We start from the raw sequence: 18107 nt of genomic DNA, 5'->3' as shown, positions 1-18107 counted from the left end.
TCCAAACAAATGACTTCAAATTCGAATTGAATCGATTACAAAATTCCAAAAATCGACTCAGTTGAATTCGTCAGACATGCAGGTAAACGTTTTAGGCGAGCTTAGGTAACGTATGTTTGTGGTGAAGCGTGTATCGACGGGTTTATCATCATGTTACAGCACAAAGAGATGACAAGGCCATTTATTCTATTCGTTTACTTCAGTATTTTACTTGTTTTGTGCATCCCGCGTAAAAGCAGACCAGATGCGTAAAAGCAGACCAGATGCGTAAAAACGCACCAGACGCGTAAAAACGCACCAGATGCGTAAAAACGCACCAGACGCGTAAAAACGCACCAGACGCGTAAAAACGCACCAGACGCGTAAACGCCATGGATGGAGCTCAGACTACAACAACAATGGCTGTGGAGAAAAACAAACACGTGACTACATCTCAGGTTTCGATTAATTACTATTAATCTAATTAATGGATCTGGACCCTGTCTCCCTGGGCAGTTGAGGGTAACCCTTTTTGGCACACACGAGAACAGTCCACTTACACTGCAGCTGGTTTTTATTTAAACCGATCTTAATCTTCTGTAACATTTTTAAGTGCACTTATAATGTCGAAGTGTCCTAAATCTAAAGAACATGCACCTGCAGATCACATAAGGTTCATTACCATAATTACATACGCGCTCTTTGCTTTTGGTAGATGGCGTCCTGAGCGCACCCTTCTGAGGCTAAGATAAAAAAGTGGGTGAAAAGACATTTTATTTTTGAGGGAGGAAGTAGGTTATGGTGTGCTGGCTGCTTTAAGATGTGCTGGATGCTTTAAGATGTGCTGGATGCTTTAAGATGTGCTGGATGGTTTGCTGGCTGCTTTAAGATGTGCTGGATGCTTTAAGATGTGCTGGCTGCTTTAAGATGTGCTGGATGCTTTAAGATGTGCTGGCTGCTTTAAGATGTGCTGGCTGCTTTAAGATGTGCTGGATGCTTTAAGATGTGCTGGATGCTTTAAGATGTGCTGGATGGTTTGCTGGCTGCTTTAAGATGTGCTGGATGCTTTAAGATTTGCTGGCTGCTTTAAGATGTGCTGGATGCTTTAAGATGTGTGGTAGGTGTGCTGGCTGCTTTAAGATGTGCTGGCTGCTTTAAGATGTGCTGGATGCTTTAAGATGTGCTGGCTGCTTTAAGATGTGCTGGATGCTTTAAGATGTGCTGGTAGGTGTGCTGGCTGCTTTAAGATGTGCTGGCTGCTTTAGGATCTGCTGGTTTGTGTGCCAACTGCACTACGATGTGCAAGGGGATGTGCCAGGTGTTTTTCAGATGTTTCAGTAGGTGTGGTGGCTGCTTTTTAGGACCTGAGATAAGTTCGCTGTGAAGTCCAATGATCTTCTCAGCCTACATTTAGAACCAAATGAAATGGCCTTAATTCCACCAGAGGGTAATCTCTGAAATAGATGATGAATAAGGTGAGAAGGATCTGCAATGATCTCCCCTTCCTTCTGAATCATTGTACTCATGCAGCTCTTAGTCAGACAACTGATTACAACTGATGATCTTTTCAGATGAGAGGATAATGCGCTGCGGTTTTCCCCTCAGATTTAGTAGACAAAACCAAACCAGACAGTTATGGATCAAGGTCAAGGTGAACTCGACGATGACCCTGACCATGTCAGGCCTCTAAATCAAGGCCTTTGTTTAATATTATTACAAAATTACCAAAATCATCAGAGCATTGCATTTAAAACATTTTATTTACACAATCATCATAATTCAACATCTCACATTATAATACATATCAATAATTAGCTTTATAGTGGTATAATATCCCAAGATAAAATGGATCTCCCATAACAATGTGCTTTTCTTTCTGAAGTCATAGGCAACCCATACGTAGTGATTGAGATCATGGGCTAGTTTCTGTCATGGATTGTTCTGAAAGGAACAAGCAAGCTGTCTGAATTTAGCTCTGGATTCGATCCATTTTTCAGACTGCGAACTCTAAATGACAACCTGTGTAAGGCAGTCAAAATCCTTTCCCCTATACCGTCAATATGCTGTTCATATGTGGAGTGCAATAAAATACAAATACAAGCAAAACACAACATCTGTTCGACACTCGACATCTCCAGTTCACATGGGCTGTAACACAGGAACAGATGTAGTTTCCTTCGTTTGTTATCGATGAGTCATAAGCTCCACTTATGTTCCACTAAAAAGAGAAGCCATCTGTTTATAAAGTAATTTGTTGGCGCTGACAAGAGATCATTTATTTACTCCTCTGAAATGTAAATATGTATTATTTTGCAGTCATCCATAAATTAGTCATTGTGATGTGTGTGGAGAACTAGCACTTCCATGAGTTTGTGTAAGTGCAAGGTTATTCAAATTCAACCTCATTACAATGCAGGGGTGTCTAGCTCCAGGACAGGTTGGTGGACTGAGGCCTGTATGTACATCAAAGTTCAACCTATACAAAGCTGTGAAAGCTTCGGAATATATAAACAACACATCACTTGTTTATATAATGAGTGTAATAAAGTACAAAACAAACGAGAGATAAAATCTGTTTAGCGTTCTGCATCTCCAGTTCAGAAGGACTTCAACACAGGAACAGATGCAGTTATAATTCGTCTGTTTATTACCAATGACGTATCATAATCTCTGTGCTTCTCAGAACCCATCTGTTTAAAAACTTCTCCACTTCTAAGCAGGAAAATCCACAACCTCTTGGATTCCAGACTTTCCAGAGTTCCAGAGTTAAACGTCTCCAAACACACATGGTCTATAAGCATTCTGCCAGCTTACAGCTCACACTGCTCTTCCACACCCTTGTAACGGTCCATGATCCTGAGAACATCCTCCAGGATGGATGGTCCCAGGTCCAGGTCTAGACCAACAAGAGACTCAGAACGGGACACTGCAGCAGAGAGCACTGGTGACTCACTGCGGTCACTCCGCAGGTCCTCATTACTCAAGCCAGCATCAGAGTCAAGGCTTAGACCTCGCCTCGGGTCTAGTGGCCCACAGCCATCTGACATGGAGTCATCTGAGGAGGCCTCAGAGAAAGAGCCGGTGGAGGGCACAAGGTGTCTGAGAATAGGTATGGATGCTGAAAGAGTGAGATCATTGCAGGGCTTATTACAGTGGCCCATCGCTTCCTCGCACACGGACATGGAGCGCTGCTGATGGTTGTGGTTGTTCCTTTGAAGCTCCTGCTGGCTCTGATTGTGGTAGTTCTTCTGCTGCTCCTGCTGGTTCTGATTGTGGTGGTTCTTCTGCTGCTCCTGCTGGTTCTGGTTGTGGTGGTTCTTCTGCTGCTCTTGCTGCTGCTGGTGTTCATGGGGGGAGTTCTCCTCTAAATGTAGACGAGGAGGTTTGGGAGGAGGCTGTTCTGGGGCGATGAAGATGGGCATGGAGATGGTGCTTTTGAGATGGGGGGTGTGGTGGGAATTCCGATGGGAGTCATAGGTGTGGCTTATGCCTTTGGGGGTTACTTCAAACATCTCGTCCAGATGTCGGTCCATGCTGTTTGAGCGGGTGTGGTGTGGTCTGGCTAGACCAGGCAACATATCTAGCTTGCCCTGCAGGAAGCCAACGTCTCCAAACATGTCACCCTGCCCATCCGGGCCAACGTGGGCACTGTGGCGCACGTCTCCCAGTGGAGGGCTGATCATGTCGCCAGACAGAACGTCCCTCAATTTGAACCTTTTGCCCCGCTTGGGTGTGGATGTCTTTAGGTACATGGGCGTCTTGGCTGGCATTCTGTTTCCCAGAATTCAGAGAGAAACACCAATTTCTGCTGTGGTGATGTAGCTGTTAGGTATAGCAGCTACGAACAGTGGGCTCCAGGCATTAGTCAATTCTTATCTGGCCCTTGTTTGCCAAGTCCAAAAAAGATATGTGGAACACTAAGGTTTGTTTTTGCCCTGTTTGGTCCAATATCCAATAATAAGCTCTTTTTGCTCCAAAATGTTATACCATGACAATTTCTAGAGCTCACAGTGACGCAATGAAAACGACATCCATCTGTATTCTTTCGTAGCAAAAGGAGGCAGCTGTTTCCAATACTTTCTTGCTATTTGGTATTTCTGGCTGCCTCGCTGTCTGCAACTCCCTAGAGATCAGGAACTCCTAAGCAGCTCTTGAAATGTGTCGTCAGGAGTGATATTGCTGCAGTCTGAAGAACACACAGAAAAACAGGACAGATTTACTACCAAGCAGAGTTAAGTTACTAAAACAGAAAATATCCTTTTTCAGGTTTTCACAGTCGTTGACTTGACCTTAAATCATACAATCTAAAGAGAACTGTTGCCATTTGTTTGGCTTGTGAAAAGAGTGGCACCAAAGGCCTAGTAAATGCGTTTATGTGCGTGTGCTGAGCCCACCCTACAAGCATGCACTCTTGTCGCCAGAACTTCTGTGTCCTGTGGTGACGTTAAGGAAGAGACGGATATTGCATGCAATATTTCATCTTTGATTTTTGGCCTTAAAGCTGAGAGACCCTTATTAATGTCTACTTCCTGTTCCAGTAACACAGGACATCTGACAAGGCTAGATAAAAGCCTCTGAAGCATTTAAATACCATGTAGAAACAACACAGCTCCACTTATCATTAGGGATGCATCAATATGTAGATTGTATCTACAGGATAAACTTTTTATGCATCAATAAAAGAGTGTATCCTGCTTTTGTTGGAGTAGCTGTCTCTACTGTCCTGAGAAGGCTTTCTACTAGATTTTGGAGTATTGGTTGCATTCACTGAATAAAGCTTAAAATAGAGGTCAGGATGTTGGACGATCATCACCCCACCTTATCCCCAACTTCCCGACTCATCCCAAAAGTATTGTTTGCAGCACCATCTATCATTCCAGAGAACACAGTTCCACTGCTCCACAGCTCAGTGCTGGGGGGCTTTGTATTGGCATGGTGCCTAATAGGTTTATGTCCATCTGCTCTTAGAGAGTCCTATTCTATTGGCAATACTTCTCTATGGGGACTAGACAAGCTCAGCTGTTTAGCTGAATTTGCATTACAGAGAAATATAACACTTATTTTTGTAGGGTTATAAATGTAGTTCAGCATCTCCTAAAACTGGTCTGCCCCTCACAAATATACACCATCAGCATTATCATCAGCAGCAGATATCAGTCAAATATCTGTCCAATGCCGATCATTTATTTACACAATTATCTGTGGATACTGACATGATTCCGATACAGCAAGGTGCATCCACAGTTATCACAGCACGCTCTGAAGGTTTTCCGTGAAAGATTTACAGATTTAGAGCTACGTCAGGCTATTGGCCATTATATACTACCCTAGGGCTGGGCAATAGGGTAAAAAATACTATACCACGTTTATTAAAGACCATGATATTTATCACAATACTGTAATAATGTAATCACAGACTAAACACATCAATAGTGGCAGATTCTTAAAAACTACTAATCAGATACTCCCCGTACTGAATACAGTGATTTTCACTCAACATCTGCTGCACTTATCTAATTACACCAGTCTATTTACACTGTTTATAATGAAACCTGCAGGTATTCAGTGTTTAATAAGCACTAACAATATCCTCGATATGCCTAGAAAACCATATTGTGTATCACGATAACAAAATTGATCACGATACAATAAAATATCATCATATTGCCCAGTTCTATACCACCCCACTCTTCATTCCTCACTTCACCGAACATGTGCCATCCGTCTGGTCCTTGATCTCTTATTTCATCTTAATTTGGATGCCTTGCTTGCAGTATTGCACAGGGGTTGGTCACAAACAGAGCTGATGGTCCCATTCATTACACAGGCACTATTTTAGGCTCCACACTCTCAGATCTACACTCAGAGGAGCTCAAAACGACTGTCAGAACAAAGCAGAATGAAGCCTGTGGGTGAGCAGGCGGTTGTAATGTGGATGTGACAGCAGGTTTTTTTTAACTCTCTTAAACCAGAGTCTCGTTTGACTGTGAAGAAGCAGTACAGCCGCTGGCAGAGAAGCAGGAGGCCAATCTGTGACCACCAAGAAGGCAAGACACACCCCAGGGTTCCTGCTAAAGTAAATTTTGTTCTCTCGTCACTGGCAGGACAACAGAGGTTACTTTTTATCTCTCTTGTTTCCCTCTGCTGGCCAGATGTTTTCACCATCTGAGTGTTCACAATATGGAAATGCGGTTTACTTGTTCCTGAACCTGGACAAAGTAGATTGGGCTGAAATATTTGTGGTGCCAAGGTTTTAGGCCATGTGAGGAAATGTTTACACAGTAAAAAATATATAAATAAATCATGTAAACATTGGCATTTTAGGCCTGTCGCTCCTTAAGGAAGTCCAGTATTTAGAGTTCCCATCCAATACCTAGTTTGGTGAATGAACACTTGGTGGAATTTTACATAAATACATGCCAGGGACAAAACCGAGAAGATAGAAACCAAACCCATGCCTTCTAACTGAATTCATTTAATTGTAATCTTATGTTTAATTGTATTATTTCTAATGAAATATCCTGTTTGCTGGCAAAAGCACACTGTTGAGGTCAGCAGTCTTACGTCATTTCCATGACTGTCTAAGACTTCTGTACAGTACTGCTACTGAAACAAGGGTCTGAAAGGGGGCTCTGTGTTTAAATTGAGTTTAGAGAGGGGTATGGTTGCAGTCTGACCTTCAGCCTGTTCCCTCTCTCTCTCTCTCTCCCTCACATACACAGGCCTTATGTAATCACTAAACACGGTTAGTCCCGGGGATCATCCAATTCCCGGATTTCCCCAGTTAACCACTCGGTGTCATCGCTGAGACCTGCGAGCCCCACACCCAGCCTGGCGCTTCCACTATTAGGCTCCCTCAGTTATAACCCATACAGGAGTCCAAGACCTACTGCCTGCAGCTATTTCTCCCTCCCTTTACCCTCGTTTACCATCAGAATACAAAACTGTCCGTTTTCCCACTCGCAAACACAGAAGGTCATACTGAGTTCACTGGGCTAATGAGAGTTAATGGCTTACAACTCAGTGAAATTCCGCTCAACTAACTGAGTCGTGATGTTTAAATGACCATTTAAAATTAAAATCCGCTAACGCTACACATTTAAGTCACATTTAATAAATCAGCAACGATTTAAACTAAATAATCTTAGGTATTAGCTACCTGAAGTAGAGCAATTCTTATTTTTTTACAATGTAGACTACCTTACACACCAAAAAGAAAGTTTAGTAGGAGAAATGCAGGCACTTGCCCTTTGTTGAGCGTTGTATTTATCGTTGTTAGGCGCTGTTAAGTTGTCCTGTGCTCAGTAAGGCAGGTAAACCGCTTAAAGCACTGAGGAGTCCTGAGGAGAGACGCACTGAGAGGCAGAACAGCGGGAGTTAGGAGGAGTGGAGTCTGCAGGCTGGAGGGGTTATCATTTTTTCCCCACCCGTACTCAGACAAGCCCCGCCTCCTCCTCTACGATTGGATAGTAGTTCATGCTCACACGCAGTTCGACTATTCTATTTGCATATTGCATGAGGATTGGCTGACTGTATCCAGCCTCCTGCGCTGCGATTGGCTGGTCGTTCATTCAAGACGATCGGTCAGTCCTCCTCAGCTCGTAAGGCGGTAAAATGATCACGTGACTAGGGCGTCCTTGTGGTCATGGGAACGCAGAGGAAAATCATAAATTACGAAATAAATATTTTAAAGAAGTTTTTTAATACTTCATTATTTATATAAATAAAGCTATACATATTTGTATTGAATGATATGTTGAAGAGTATTTTAAATTATAGATTGCTTATGTATTTATTTATTTTTTTATTTTTTTATTTTTTATTTTATTTAGCTGTGTGTTATTGTAGTTGAAATGGGACCCAATGAAACTAATTCTGATCATCCTCATCATTTAGAGTGGTAGAAAACTCGATACAGTTTCTTCCATTAAAAAAATGGAATGGAATTTTTAATTATTATTAACCTAGATATGATTTTACATAGTCTGTCTCTCTAATACAGTTGCACACTATAGTAACACTGTTGTAACAACAACAACAACAATAGCAAAACACTTTATTTATAAAATCTGCTTTACACAGGAAGAAATAAAATACTGTAAATGAAATAACAGCAAAATTACAAATAATAGAACAGAAAATTGAATACACTGGGCAAATGCATGTCTGAACAAATCCAGCACTTGTTAATCATGATCGATGAGCGTGTTGATCAAGACATCCACATGATCAAACAAGACTTAGTAAGTTCAAAATAATACTTGGCCATCTTTAATCCTGTCACATCACTGTTTAAAAAAAGAGTTTTCATGGGTTCTATATGGAACCATGACAACTTGAAGAACCCTTTGGATACTTAAATGTTTTATTACCTGGTTAAGTAGAGATTGGTAGAGAGATCTCTGTAGAAACATTTGTAGAAAAGGGTTTTATATAGCACAAAAAAGTACCATGCAGAATGCTTCTATGATCATATACATCATATATCACATACTGTGTATATGAAGGCGAGTTTCATGCAACCCTGTTCCCGAGGGTGTGTGGGTAATGAATCCTGTGGGTAATTAAACTCATTTCAGATCTCTGAGCTGTAGCATGGCAAGTGCTTGCTTGTTTGTTTTTCCCTTGTTCAGCATTATTAAATGTATTAAAGCTTACTGAGCAGACCACCCAACTCTGCTGTAGGTCTGTCTACTGAATATGCATCTCAAACTGTTGCACTTCCACTACAGGCTCTTTGAATTGCAGCACTAGAGGCATCACAGCTAGTCTTGTACCAACAAGAAAGGTTTATTTATGCAGAATGGAATTCTGAGAGCTTCTAGACAAGTTGGCAGCCAAAACCATACATGCTGGCATTCCCAGTTGGGAATAAAGACCTCTTGTGATAAATTACAAGGAATTACAAGGACAGCAAAATGAGGCCGATCCCACTTTAGAGGCGCTATGTGCCTGGCCACTGACAGGCCGTTAAAATACACATGCAATTGTGCTATTTTCTAAATTGAAAACATTTGTTAAACATGCAGCCCTTGTAGACGTTAACAAGTGGACTGACTTCAGGCAGCAAATGTTATGACACAGGCCAGAATGTAGGCTATTGAGTTTAGAAGATCTTCCTAAAATTCAGATCACAACAGAATTTCTAGGTTTGCTATTCAGTTACATCAGCTTCAGAATACTTGAAACACAAACATACAATCTTAGCTAAAAAGTTCTATATAGTAAAAACAAATGTCTGTTCACTCATAACAATAGTTTTACATTTAAGGCATTTAGCAGATGCTCTTATTCAGAGCGACTTACAAAAGTGCTACCTATACCTATAAGCCTAGATATTTCAGTCTGCGTTTGAAGACAGCGAGCGACTCTGCCGTTCGAACACCCAGGGGAAGTTCGTTCCACCACTTCAGTGCCAGGACACAAAAAAATCTGAATGCTAGTCTTCCATGGGTCTTAAAAAATGGCAGGTCAAAGCTCTTAGTACAGATCGGCTTTTGACCGTTGCCATCGAGTACAGAGGGGCTGGTCCATTCTTGGCTTTGTAGGCCAGAGTCAGGGTTTGAATCTGATGCGGGCAGCAGCTACAGGAAGCCAGTGAAGAGAACACAGCTGAGGAGTAACATGGCTGAAGGCCTTGCTATATATATATATATATATATATATATATATATATATATCCATTTCAAAAGTCTTTAAAATAACCATGTGCAACAATTTGTCCATCACAGAGAAGACCTATTTAAACAGACTTGGAAAGATTCAAGTATTCAAATGATTCTTCGAGTTATCATGGCTCAATATAGTATCAATGCCTTTACTAAATAACCTTTAAAGAGCGTAAGAGAACGGTGCAGTTCAGTTTGTCAGAAGTAAGCAGCCTACTGAATGACATTGTAAACAGATTTTAGTCTACTCTGATCCCACCACTATTTAAGAAATACCTCTTAACCTCTGCTTGGCTTGGCCAGTATTATAAGCAAACCAATTTTACGAAACCCCCATTTGAAAGAAAGCTACCTTAATGAATAAAAAAAAAAAATAGTACTATCTGTACTAATCGTAACTATGAAGTGCAATGGGCCCCAGTGCAGTAATTCTGCCCAGAGATGGTAAATACTTATGTTAGTATGTGTATTTTGTAATGGTACTTAAGTAGATTTATACTTAACTTAAATATTGTTGAAACTGAATGTGTTTTTAAAGAACATTAAAGGACATTGAAGGACATTCTTGGCTATTTACAATACAATATGTGAGCAAAAGTAGAAATAAAGACATATTTAACAAAATATTATTGGAAGAACATGTATTCTATCTTTATTGCTACTTAAGTGAAAGTACAAAAATACTTGCTTGTGAAAGTCCTTTGTTGATAAAGACTATTAAAGATGCCTGTGTGACTGCAGACATGAAGGCCCTTTTACTTACTGATATTTAAATACATTCACAAGTAAGTACTTTTGAGTTATTATTTGAGTAAAAGTATAGATGCAATACTTGTACTGTTTTCCACCGCTCTGTGTTTATGCCACTGCTAATGGAAAATACTCCTAAATCATTATAAAGCATAACATTACAGCACATAAAAAACCTCACTCCATCTCCCAGTTGCCTTCTTTGACAGTGAGGCCTTCTGAGGGTCTCCATTTCCTGCTCTAGTAGAATCAGCAGGTCAGATCTAAAAGTCAGGGGTCCCAGAGGGTGTTCAGCTGCTGGTCAGCTCTGACGCAACACAACAGTGCATTGCATGGACCCCTTCACTAGTCACTCAAGGCCCCTCCCTGTAGAATTATGCTATGTCGTAAATCCACCAAAAAGGCCATTGTAGATGTGCTTGAGTGAACGTGCCTCAGGCACAAAGCACTCGGTTGGAGAAACTAAGTAGGACAACTGACCATGCAAAAGGGGAGTGAATTCACCGAGAGGAATTCTGGGAATTTGTGGGCTGCGAGCATGTGGTTCACATTATGCCTAGGGTTCTGTTTTGGTGGTGCTCCACACACAAGTCTGAGACACTGCATGCAGGGAGGATGTCACACTGACCAGAGGTGAAAAATGAAGAGGCTGTAAATGTGTTTTTTTTTATTTTTTATTTTTTATTGTGTCTCACTATTAACACCCGGAGCGGTTACACACAGCCGCGGCTTTCTGCTGAAATATCCACTGTTTCGGGACCCTTCGTGAAGAGGACTGGTTATTCTGCATTCTGTATTATGTGACAATGTTTAGCCATATTTTGGCGCACCATCAGAATTCCTGTAATGAACACAAAACAACACACAACATTTATTTAGCTTTGGTCTATGATCTTCGTTAATTTAGCTATGCTCCGCCCACAAATGCAGTTTTTCATAACAACCGTTGCTGACCAAGCTTGACAGAAGGATGGCTTAAATCCCTTTAAAAATTCCTCTAAATTCAAGAGAGAAAACAGGTAGTGTGTGTGTGTGTGTGCGCCACACAGCTCCAGGGGCCTGTGGTTGTGGGTTCGGCCCTCGCTCTGGTTGCAGGAGTTTGATGTGCGCATCCCATGTCTGATTAAGTTTCTTCTGGGTACTCTAGTTTCCTCCCACCTCACAAAAACACATGGTAAGTGAATTGGCTATGCTCAACTGACCCTAGCCATGAGTGAATGGGTATGTGTGTTACCCTGCAATGGACTTGCAGCCCTGTCCAGAGGGTATTCTGGTGTTGTGCCTAATGATTTACTGATATGCTCCAGACCTGTCACGTCCCTGAAGAATCAGGAAGAATTGCCAAAGACGATAAATGATTACACTGTTTTTTTGTGTGGTTTTTTTAGGGGGGGGGGCGGCGGCATGTATTTTAATTTTAGCATGTTAGCAGGTTGTTTCTGGCCTGCCTGGTTTTGATTCGCTAGCTCTGTGGCACAGCATTTTAAACTTGAACACACTACTTTTAATTTCTGTGTTACACCGTGGACTGGATTTTTCCCAGCGTTCTGTAAAGCTTGTCCAGTTTAGCAATAGCAATGATGAGTTCAGTTTCTGTTCTGTTTTTGTAGGCGGAGCATGGTTAGGGCAAGGATTTTGAATTAATTAAGCAATAATCCAAAGAGGGAGTGTTAGAACATGGGAAATAAATTGGCTCTGGTGTATTGCGGTCATAGGCTGAAGGCACTATAAGTAAGTCGCTGCTTTGGTATAGGCACTTGAAGAGCTTCGGTCAGAGTACCATTATTGTTCAGTATTGGCACTCCTAAGACATCTCTCAGCCTCATGCCTCACATCGCGGGGTTGGACCTAACTGTGGTATAATCATAACTATAGCATCACTGACAAAACAGAGGCCATGATCCTGATAACGTTGTGGGTGGAAGGATGTTGTAAAAGTGTCAGCCTTTGACAAACAGGCTCAGGATCTCTAAACGGACTGGAGGCTGAATCAGAAATAGTCTGTTTCTGGGAATTTGCCCAATATTTGTCGTGCAAGCCGTCCTGCAAGTTTCCTCTCAGTGCCAGGCTCGCCCTTGCCCTGAACAAGCACAAACAGTGCGTAGGGCAACGGATATGCATACAATATCACAAAAATAGAGCAACACAATGCAGGGGGCGAGGGGGAGTGTGTTAAGATGATTATATTTTCAGTCCAGTCCCCCGATAGACCACAACAGTTTGCCGAATATCACTAGAGGCAACTTCCCTCAAGGTGTGGGTGAAAGCTCACAGTAGTAAGGTGGTGAATGAGGAGCTGGGAAAAGCCACAGCTGAGTGGGAAAAGAAACAAACACAGCTCATGGACCATTTACAGCAGATAGCTCCCAGAAGGCCGAAGGGGGAAGGAGAGTCTAGAATCTAGAATGGCTGTGGGAAAAGAGGGGACTCGGTCTAAATTCTCTAAAGGCTTTCGGTCATAGGTTCTTTGAAGGCTACCTATAGAAGAAGTTCATTACACACGCATAAGCATTCATTAGCATATTTTTAAAGCTTCACTGCTTTAGGACTTTATGGGATTATTCAAACAATAACACTTAAACATATTGTAACATACACATATTTTCGCTGTCATGTAAAAACGTATCTCAACAATGCCAAATAATTTTTCAATTAAGTAATTTTGAAGCATTCCCATTGGTTTATTATTCATTAAATTTTGACACAATGTGAAAAGCAACTACTAGATCAAAAAAAATAATAATAATAAATAAATAAAAAATCAAAAACAGCATAAATTAAGATTTTAAAGACTTCTTGTACAGTTTTTACCTGGGTCAGAATAAGAATAATACTATTTTTAATATGTTTTAATAAAAAAACAAGAATTTGTTGCACTGGTTTAATTTGGGCAACAAGGGCTCAAAATTACACATACAGGGTCAAAAATAAACATTCAACATACTTCATTTTTGGTAAAATGTTCCTTAGCAAGTTTCACCATGACCAGACAGACAAATAACCACATAACTAACAAAGTTAGTTGTTCATATCTACAACGACATGTGTTTCTTAAGCTGGCCTGTAGTTAAAGTTCCTATAATTGAGAATTGTGTCCTTCACTTTAGTTTGAGGCCTTTATATCAGACAGCTCAGCATGAATTATATATTATTATTGGTAACATATGATTACTTACTACTAATGATACAAAAAATGATTGCGAATCTTAATGCAAAGCATTGTGTCAAATATTTCTCCATTTAAAAAACAAAACACTGGAGAGAAACACTGAGGTTTTGGAAAAATGGAAAAACGGCACAGCTTCCCGTGCTATTTTTATCCACTTTCTACCATAACATTAAATTACATAACAAACTGTTTTCATCTGTTTTGTTCTATTTTTTCACGTCAGCTTGCATAATAAGGACACTGGAAAGGAAGGCCCTGCTCAGTGATCGACCAAATCTACTAAGGCTTTTTCCACCATAGGAAGCCACAGGTTTTGTTTTCAAGCCTCCTGAACAGACACCGAGTCGCTGAGTCTTCCCAGAAAGAAAAAAAAATGTGCACAGGGTGGAATTCCTCAAAGAAGGGGGGGTAGGTGGGGGCAGGAAACGGGATAAGGAGGTCTGAGGGAAGCTCAAAGCTCAGATCACATGGGAAATGCAAACAGGACGGTTAAACACATTTGGAAAGACATGCCAGGGACTGACTTTGGAGGCATGCTTAATCTCTAGCCTTAGATTCAGTTACACTGTTGATGGGACTGTAGTGTCTGGAATCCATTTTCAGTTTAGGATTAGGACTAGTCTGGGCCCTAAACCCCAACCTATGATGGAATGTAATTTGCAAAACAGCAAATTACAAAAAAAAAAAGATTTAATGTTTAATATAGTGAAACGTAATGTTTTCATTACATTACTTTTATTCTGGCTGCAGGAAGGTTTTTGTGTGTAGTGATTCAGTCCTCACAGTGATCATAAAGGTGTCATGGAAAAAAGTTGCGCAATAGGCCTGAGAAGGTTCCTCATGACTAACATATGCATGTGGAAAATATTTACATTTTGTGAAGTCATGTGACCATACTGTCTGGCATACTCGTTTTCTACCTAAGCATGTAATTAGACTTGGCACAGATCTGATACCAGGCATTGAAGTGATGTCATGTTGTTAGCTGTGTTATTTCTTCTGTAGGGTAGAAGCGTGCCTACATGCACTAGCTTTAGCTTCCATAGTATTTATACATATTTATAAATTCATATTTTCCTGTCTATAACATAGTACTAAACTTGGATAACAATGAACTGAATCCACAGACCACTTAAAACTTCAGCCCTGTGACTGTGAAGCATGCAAATCTTTTCTCTGAATCAGGCTGTTGCTGAAGCCACGTTTTTTTGGGTAGGAGCTGTTTGTTCATTAACAAGCAGAGGAGTGAAGAGTAACCTAAACCCAGAAGCAAAAGCACTGTTACATTGGTGAAATAATAACTCAATTAAAAGTGGCTTTAAAATAAAACCTCCATGGTCCAACATAAGAGTTGTTCAACAAGCTATTCAGGAAGCAGTTCAGACTGTCACCAACGTAATAAAATAAAATGTAAACCTAAAAATGAACTTTTTCTCACAAATATAGAAACACAAGTGATATTTTAAAATACTCAAAATACACAAAACACCCAGCGAGCAGCCGATCTGCAGACCAACACGTCTCATTGAGGATAGAGGTCAACAGATAATGGCCAAACTGGATCTATGCTGAACAGAAGACCATCTCAGAGTGCACAACACGTCCAACATTGAGGATGATGGGCTACAGCAGCAGAGGACTATGTGGGGTTCCTCTCTTCTGTCAGCTAAGAACAGAAAGCTGAGGTTGCAGTGGGCACAGGCTCGCCAAAACTGGACAGTTGAATACTAGAGGAACGCAGCCTGGTTTGATGCATCTCGGTTTTTGCTGAAGCGCACACATTCGTAAGGTCCGAATTCAGCCCAACCTGCCTCGTGTCAACAGCACAGGCTGGTGGAGGTGGTGACATGGTGTGGGCAGGGGCGTCATATGGGGAGGAAGGGTGAGTTTGGACAATGCTAAGGGCCTGTGACTGACCGGGTCTCTAAAAATGTATTTGCAGAGTATCTTGGCAGAATTGTTAGAGTTGTGTGGGCCAGTGTAATATCTTTTCATGGGGCCCAAAATCCCTGGTAGTGCCCCTGGGTGTGGAATGTGTTCTTTGCACACTTTGGGCCATTAATACCAATCAGTCGCTTGAAAGCCACAGCTTGAGAAAGTCATCTCAACTGGTTTCATGAACATGACAATGAGTTCAGTACTCTTCCGTGGCCTTCTGTCACTGGTTCTGAATCCATTAGAGCACCTATTGGATGTGGTAGAACAGATTTAGAACAGAATTGTGTGGTGCAATCATGTCAACATGGACCAGGATCTCAAAATAAGGTTTCCCACAATCAGTTCTGCAAAGAATTGAGGCTCCTTTGTGAGCAAATACAAATAACACAAATAAAGCTCAGTGAAACAGATATATTGGACTGACTCTGCTTTCAGTCAAATTGTTCACACACATACTTTCCCTTGTCCTTCACAGCAGAGATGTTCTGATTAATAATTATTCAGCAAAACTAAAATGAGGGGGTCGCCTCTCTCTTCACCACATGCACAGAGTTACTGTGACAAGTTGTTACCCACCTCCGTTAGCAACGGCATGACTCTGCTAAACACCTCCACTCTGTTAAGCTGAGGAGACGAAAGGTTGTCCATTACTGGAAAGAGACAGAAGAGAGATTGACTTACTACCAGCGTAAGTAGACGCCTCTCAATGACCTATTTCAACTGTAAGAAGATCAAGAATGCTATATATACTCAAGCCTTGCCTCCATATAATGTTGCCTTAAGAGGATTACAGGTAAAAATAAACTACACTGAATTCTTGTAAAGGCGCTGCTCAGCGTCTTTGAATCAGTGATGAAGAGACAGGTCTGTGAAATCCAGCGACAGCCTGATTCAGGGGGGGGAAGAAAAAAAATAAATAAAAAAATGTAAAAAAGCTTTGCAGGCTGGACAATCACAGTGCTGAAGTTTTAAACAAAGCAAGTGTACTAAAATAACCACAACACTGCTTTATAGGATCACAAACCAAATTTAGCTGCTGTTTTATTCCAGGCCAGCTCCCCCTGCTGAAAGTTATTGCTGCCTCATTAAAAAAAACAGTACAGCCAAATTTGCAACGTGGTACTGGGTGGGGAGACTCTTTAAATACATGACTTTGTTTATAATTAAATAAAAGAAAAAAACCTTCCAAGAAAGAAGCAAAGCACCTTCTTTTCTCATTACTTTCACGTTAACTATGAAGGCTGAACCGCTCAATATACAAGACTGGCGTCAACAATTTCATAAATTCGTGGCAAAACAGAATGCTGGTGACCATTAGCAGACCATAGTGTACAGCTAGCAGTCCAAATACTTTTGGTGTAGTCTTAGTATAGCGCCAGGTCTTTCTTTAGAGTGGTGGTGACTGAAACCAGGGGTCAGGTTGTCTACAGGACAATGTTATATAAATCAAGGCTGTTCAATCCTGGTCCTGGAGATCTGCCACCCTGCAGAGTTTAGCTCCACCCTGAATCTAACACACCTGAGCCAGGTAATGAAGGCCTTCAGGAGCAACTGAACATTAGCGTCAATTGTGTTGGATCTGAGATCTGTAGGCTGGTAGATGTCCAGGACCAGGATTGAGCAGCCCTAATATAAATCATAGTGGTCATGCAAAAACACCGAAACTTTTTTCTGACCGTTGTTCTTTAAATTAAGTAAAATATTTGCGATGAATGGAATAGAAATAGAAATGCAAAAATCCAACATATTTTTCACACTGACTTCTATTGTAAGCCAATGACCCCCCCCCCGATAAAATGCAATATACAAATTGTCCACAAGACAATTATAGCCAATTTCTTCACTATTTAAAGCCACCAGTAAACATACACGTTTGTGTATAGCTATGTAAACAAACTTTTCAATGTAAAAATACAATGTGCAATACCCCCCCCCCCCCCCACATGTGTCATTTGCAACTACCTGTAAATAATCTGAAAATATTTTTGCTTTTTACTTCTATTATTTATACTGTGTATATAGTGTAATTTATCTGCGTTTTTGAACACGTCATGAACGCATCAAGAACACATCAAAATATCTCAGGTCTCTGGTAACAAACAGTACATTTGTAATCATTTCACATGGCTCCGTTATGTAGCTTCAATAAGCATGAGATATCTCAGATGTCTGGTTCCCATCACCACAACTGTGAACAATTCTGAATCAGTAAGTTTCTCTGTAAAAGGGAGTGTTTCACACCAAGCCACTGAATGACTTTTAATGCTGTAATTAGGCTTGAATTTCGATGTCAGCAGAATTCCCAGTGAGGCAACGTGAAACCATGATTCACTTGGGAATTCCTGTTTTAAAATGAGGTCGGTCATTAACAGTGCTCACTTTTGATGGACAGACTAACGCTGAGATTTTGTGAAAGACATGAACAGAGTGATGAGTTATCCATGATGCAAGAGGGTGCGTACATGGTCGGGAAAAAGGAAATGACTCATGAAGCTCGGAGACAAGGAGGGAAAGCGAATCGTCATATGAGCGATATGACGGAACAACGTTACTAAAAGCCTCTTGCTCACACTGAACACATTCAGCCAACTGGCAGGGCAGCG

The 18107-nt window shown here is 41.0% G+C and overlaps 1 protein-coding gene across 1 annotated transcript; it reads right to left on the bottom strand.

The window, feature by feature from the left end:
* Positions 1 to 1720: 1720 nt before the first annotated feature.
* Positions 1721 to 7348, bottom strand: LOC140565301 (uncharacterized). Its single transcript, XM_072691157.1, has 2 exons — positions 7227 to 7348; positions 1721 to 4165 (listed from the first exon to the last, which is right to left on the bottom strand). The coding sequence occupies exon 2, from the start codon at positions 3747 to 3749 to the stop codon at positions 2790 to 2792; it is 960 nt and encodes a 319-aa protein (XP_072547258.1). The 5' UTR covers positions 3750 to 4165; positions 7227 to 7348; the 3' UTR covers positions 1721 to 2789.
* Between the last annotated feature and the right edge of the window lie 10759 nt (positions 7349 to 18107).

Source organism: Salminus brasiliensis, chromosome 11 (genome assembly GCF_030463535.1).
Source record: "Salminus brasiliensis chromosome 11, fSalBra1.hap2, whole genome shotgun sequence".
In the NCBI taxonomy this organism is placed as follows: Eukaryota; Metazoa; Chordata; class Actinopteri; order Characiformes; family Bryconidae; genus Salminus; species Salminus brasiliensis.
This window is presented reverse-complemented; position numbering and strand designations above follow the sequence as displayed.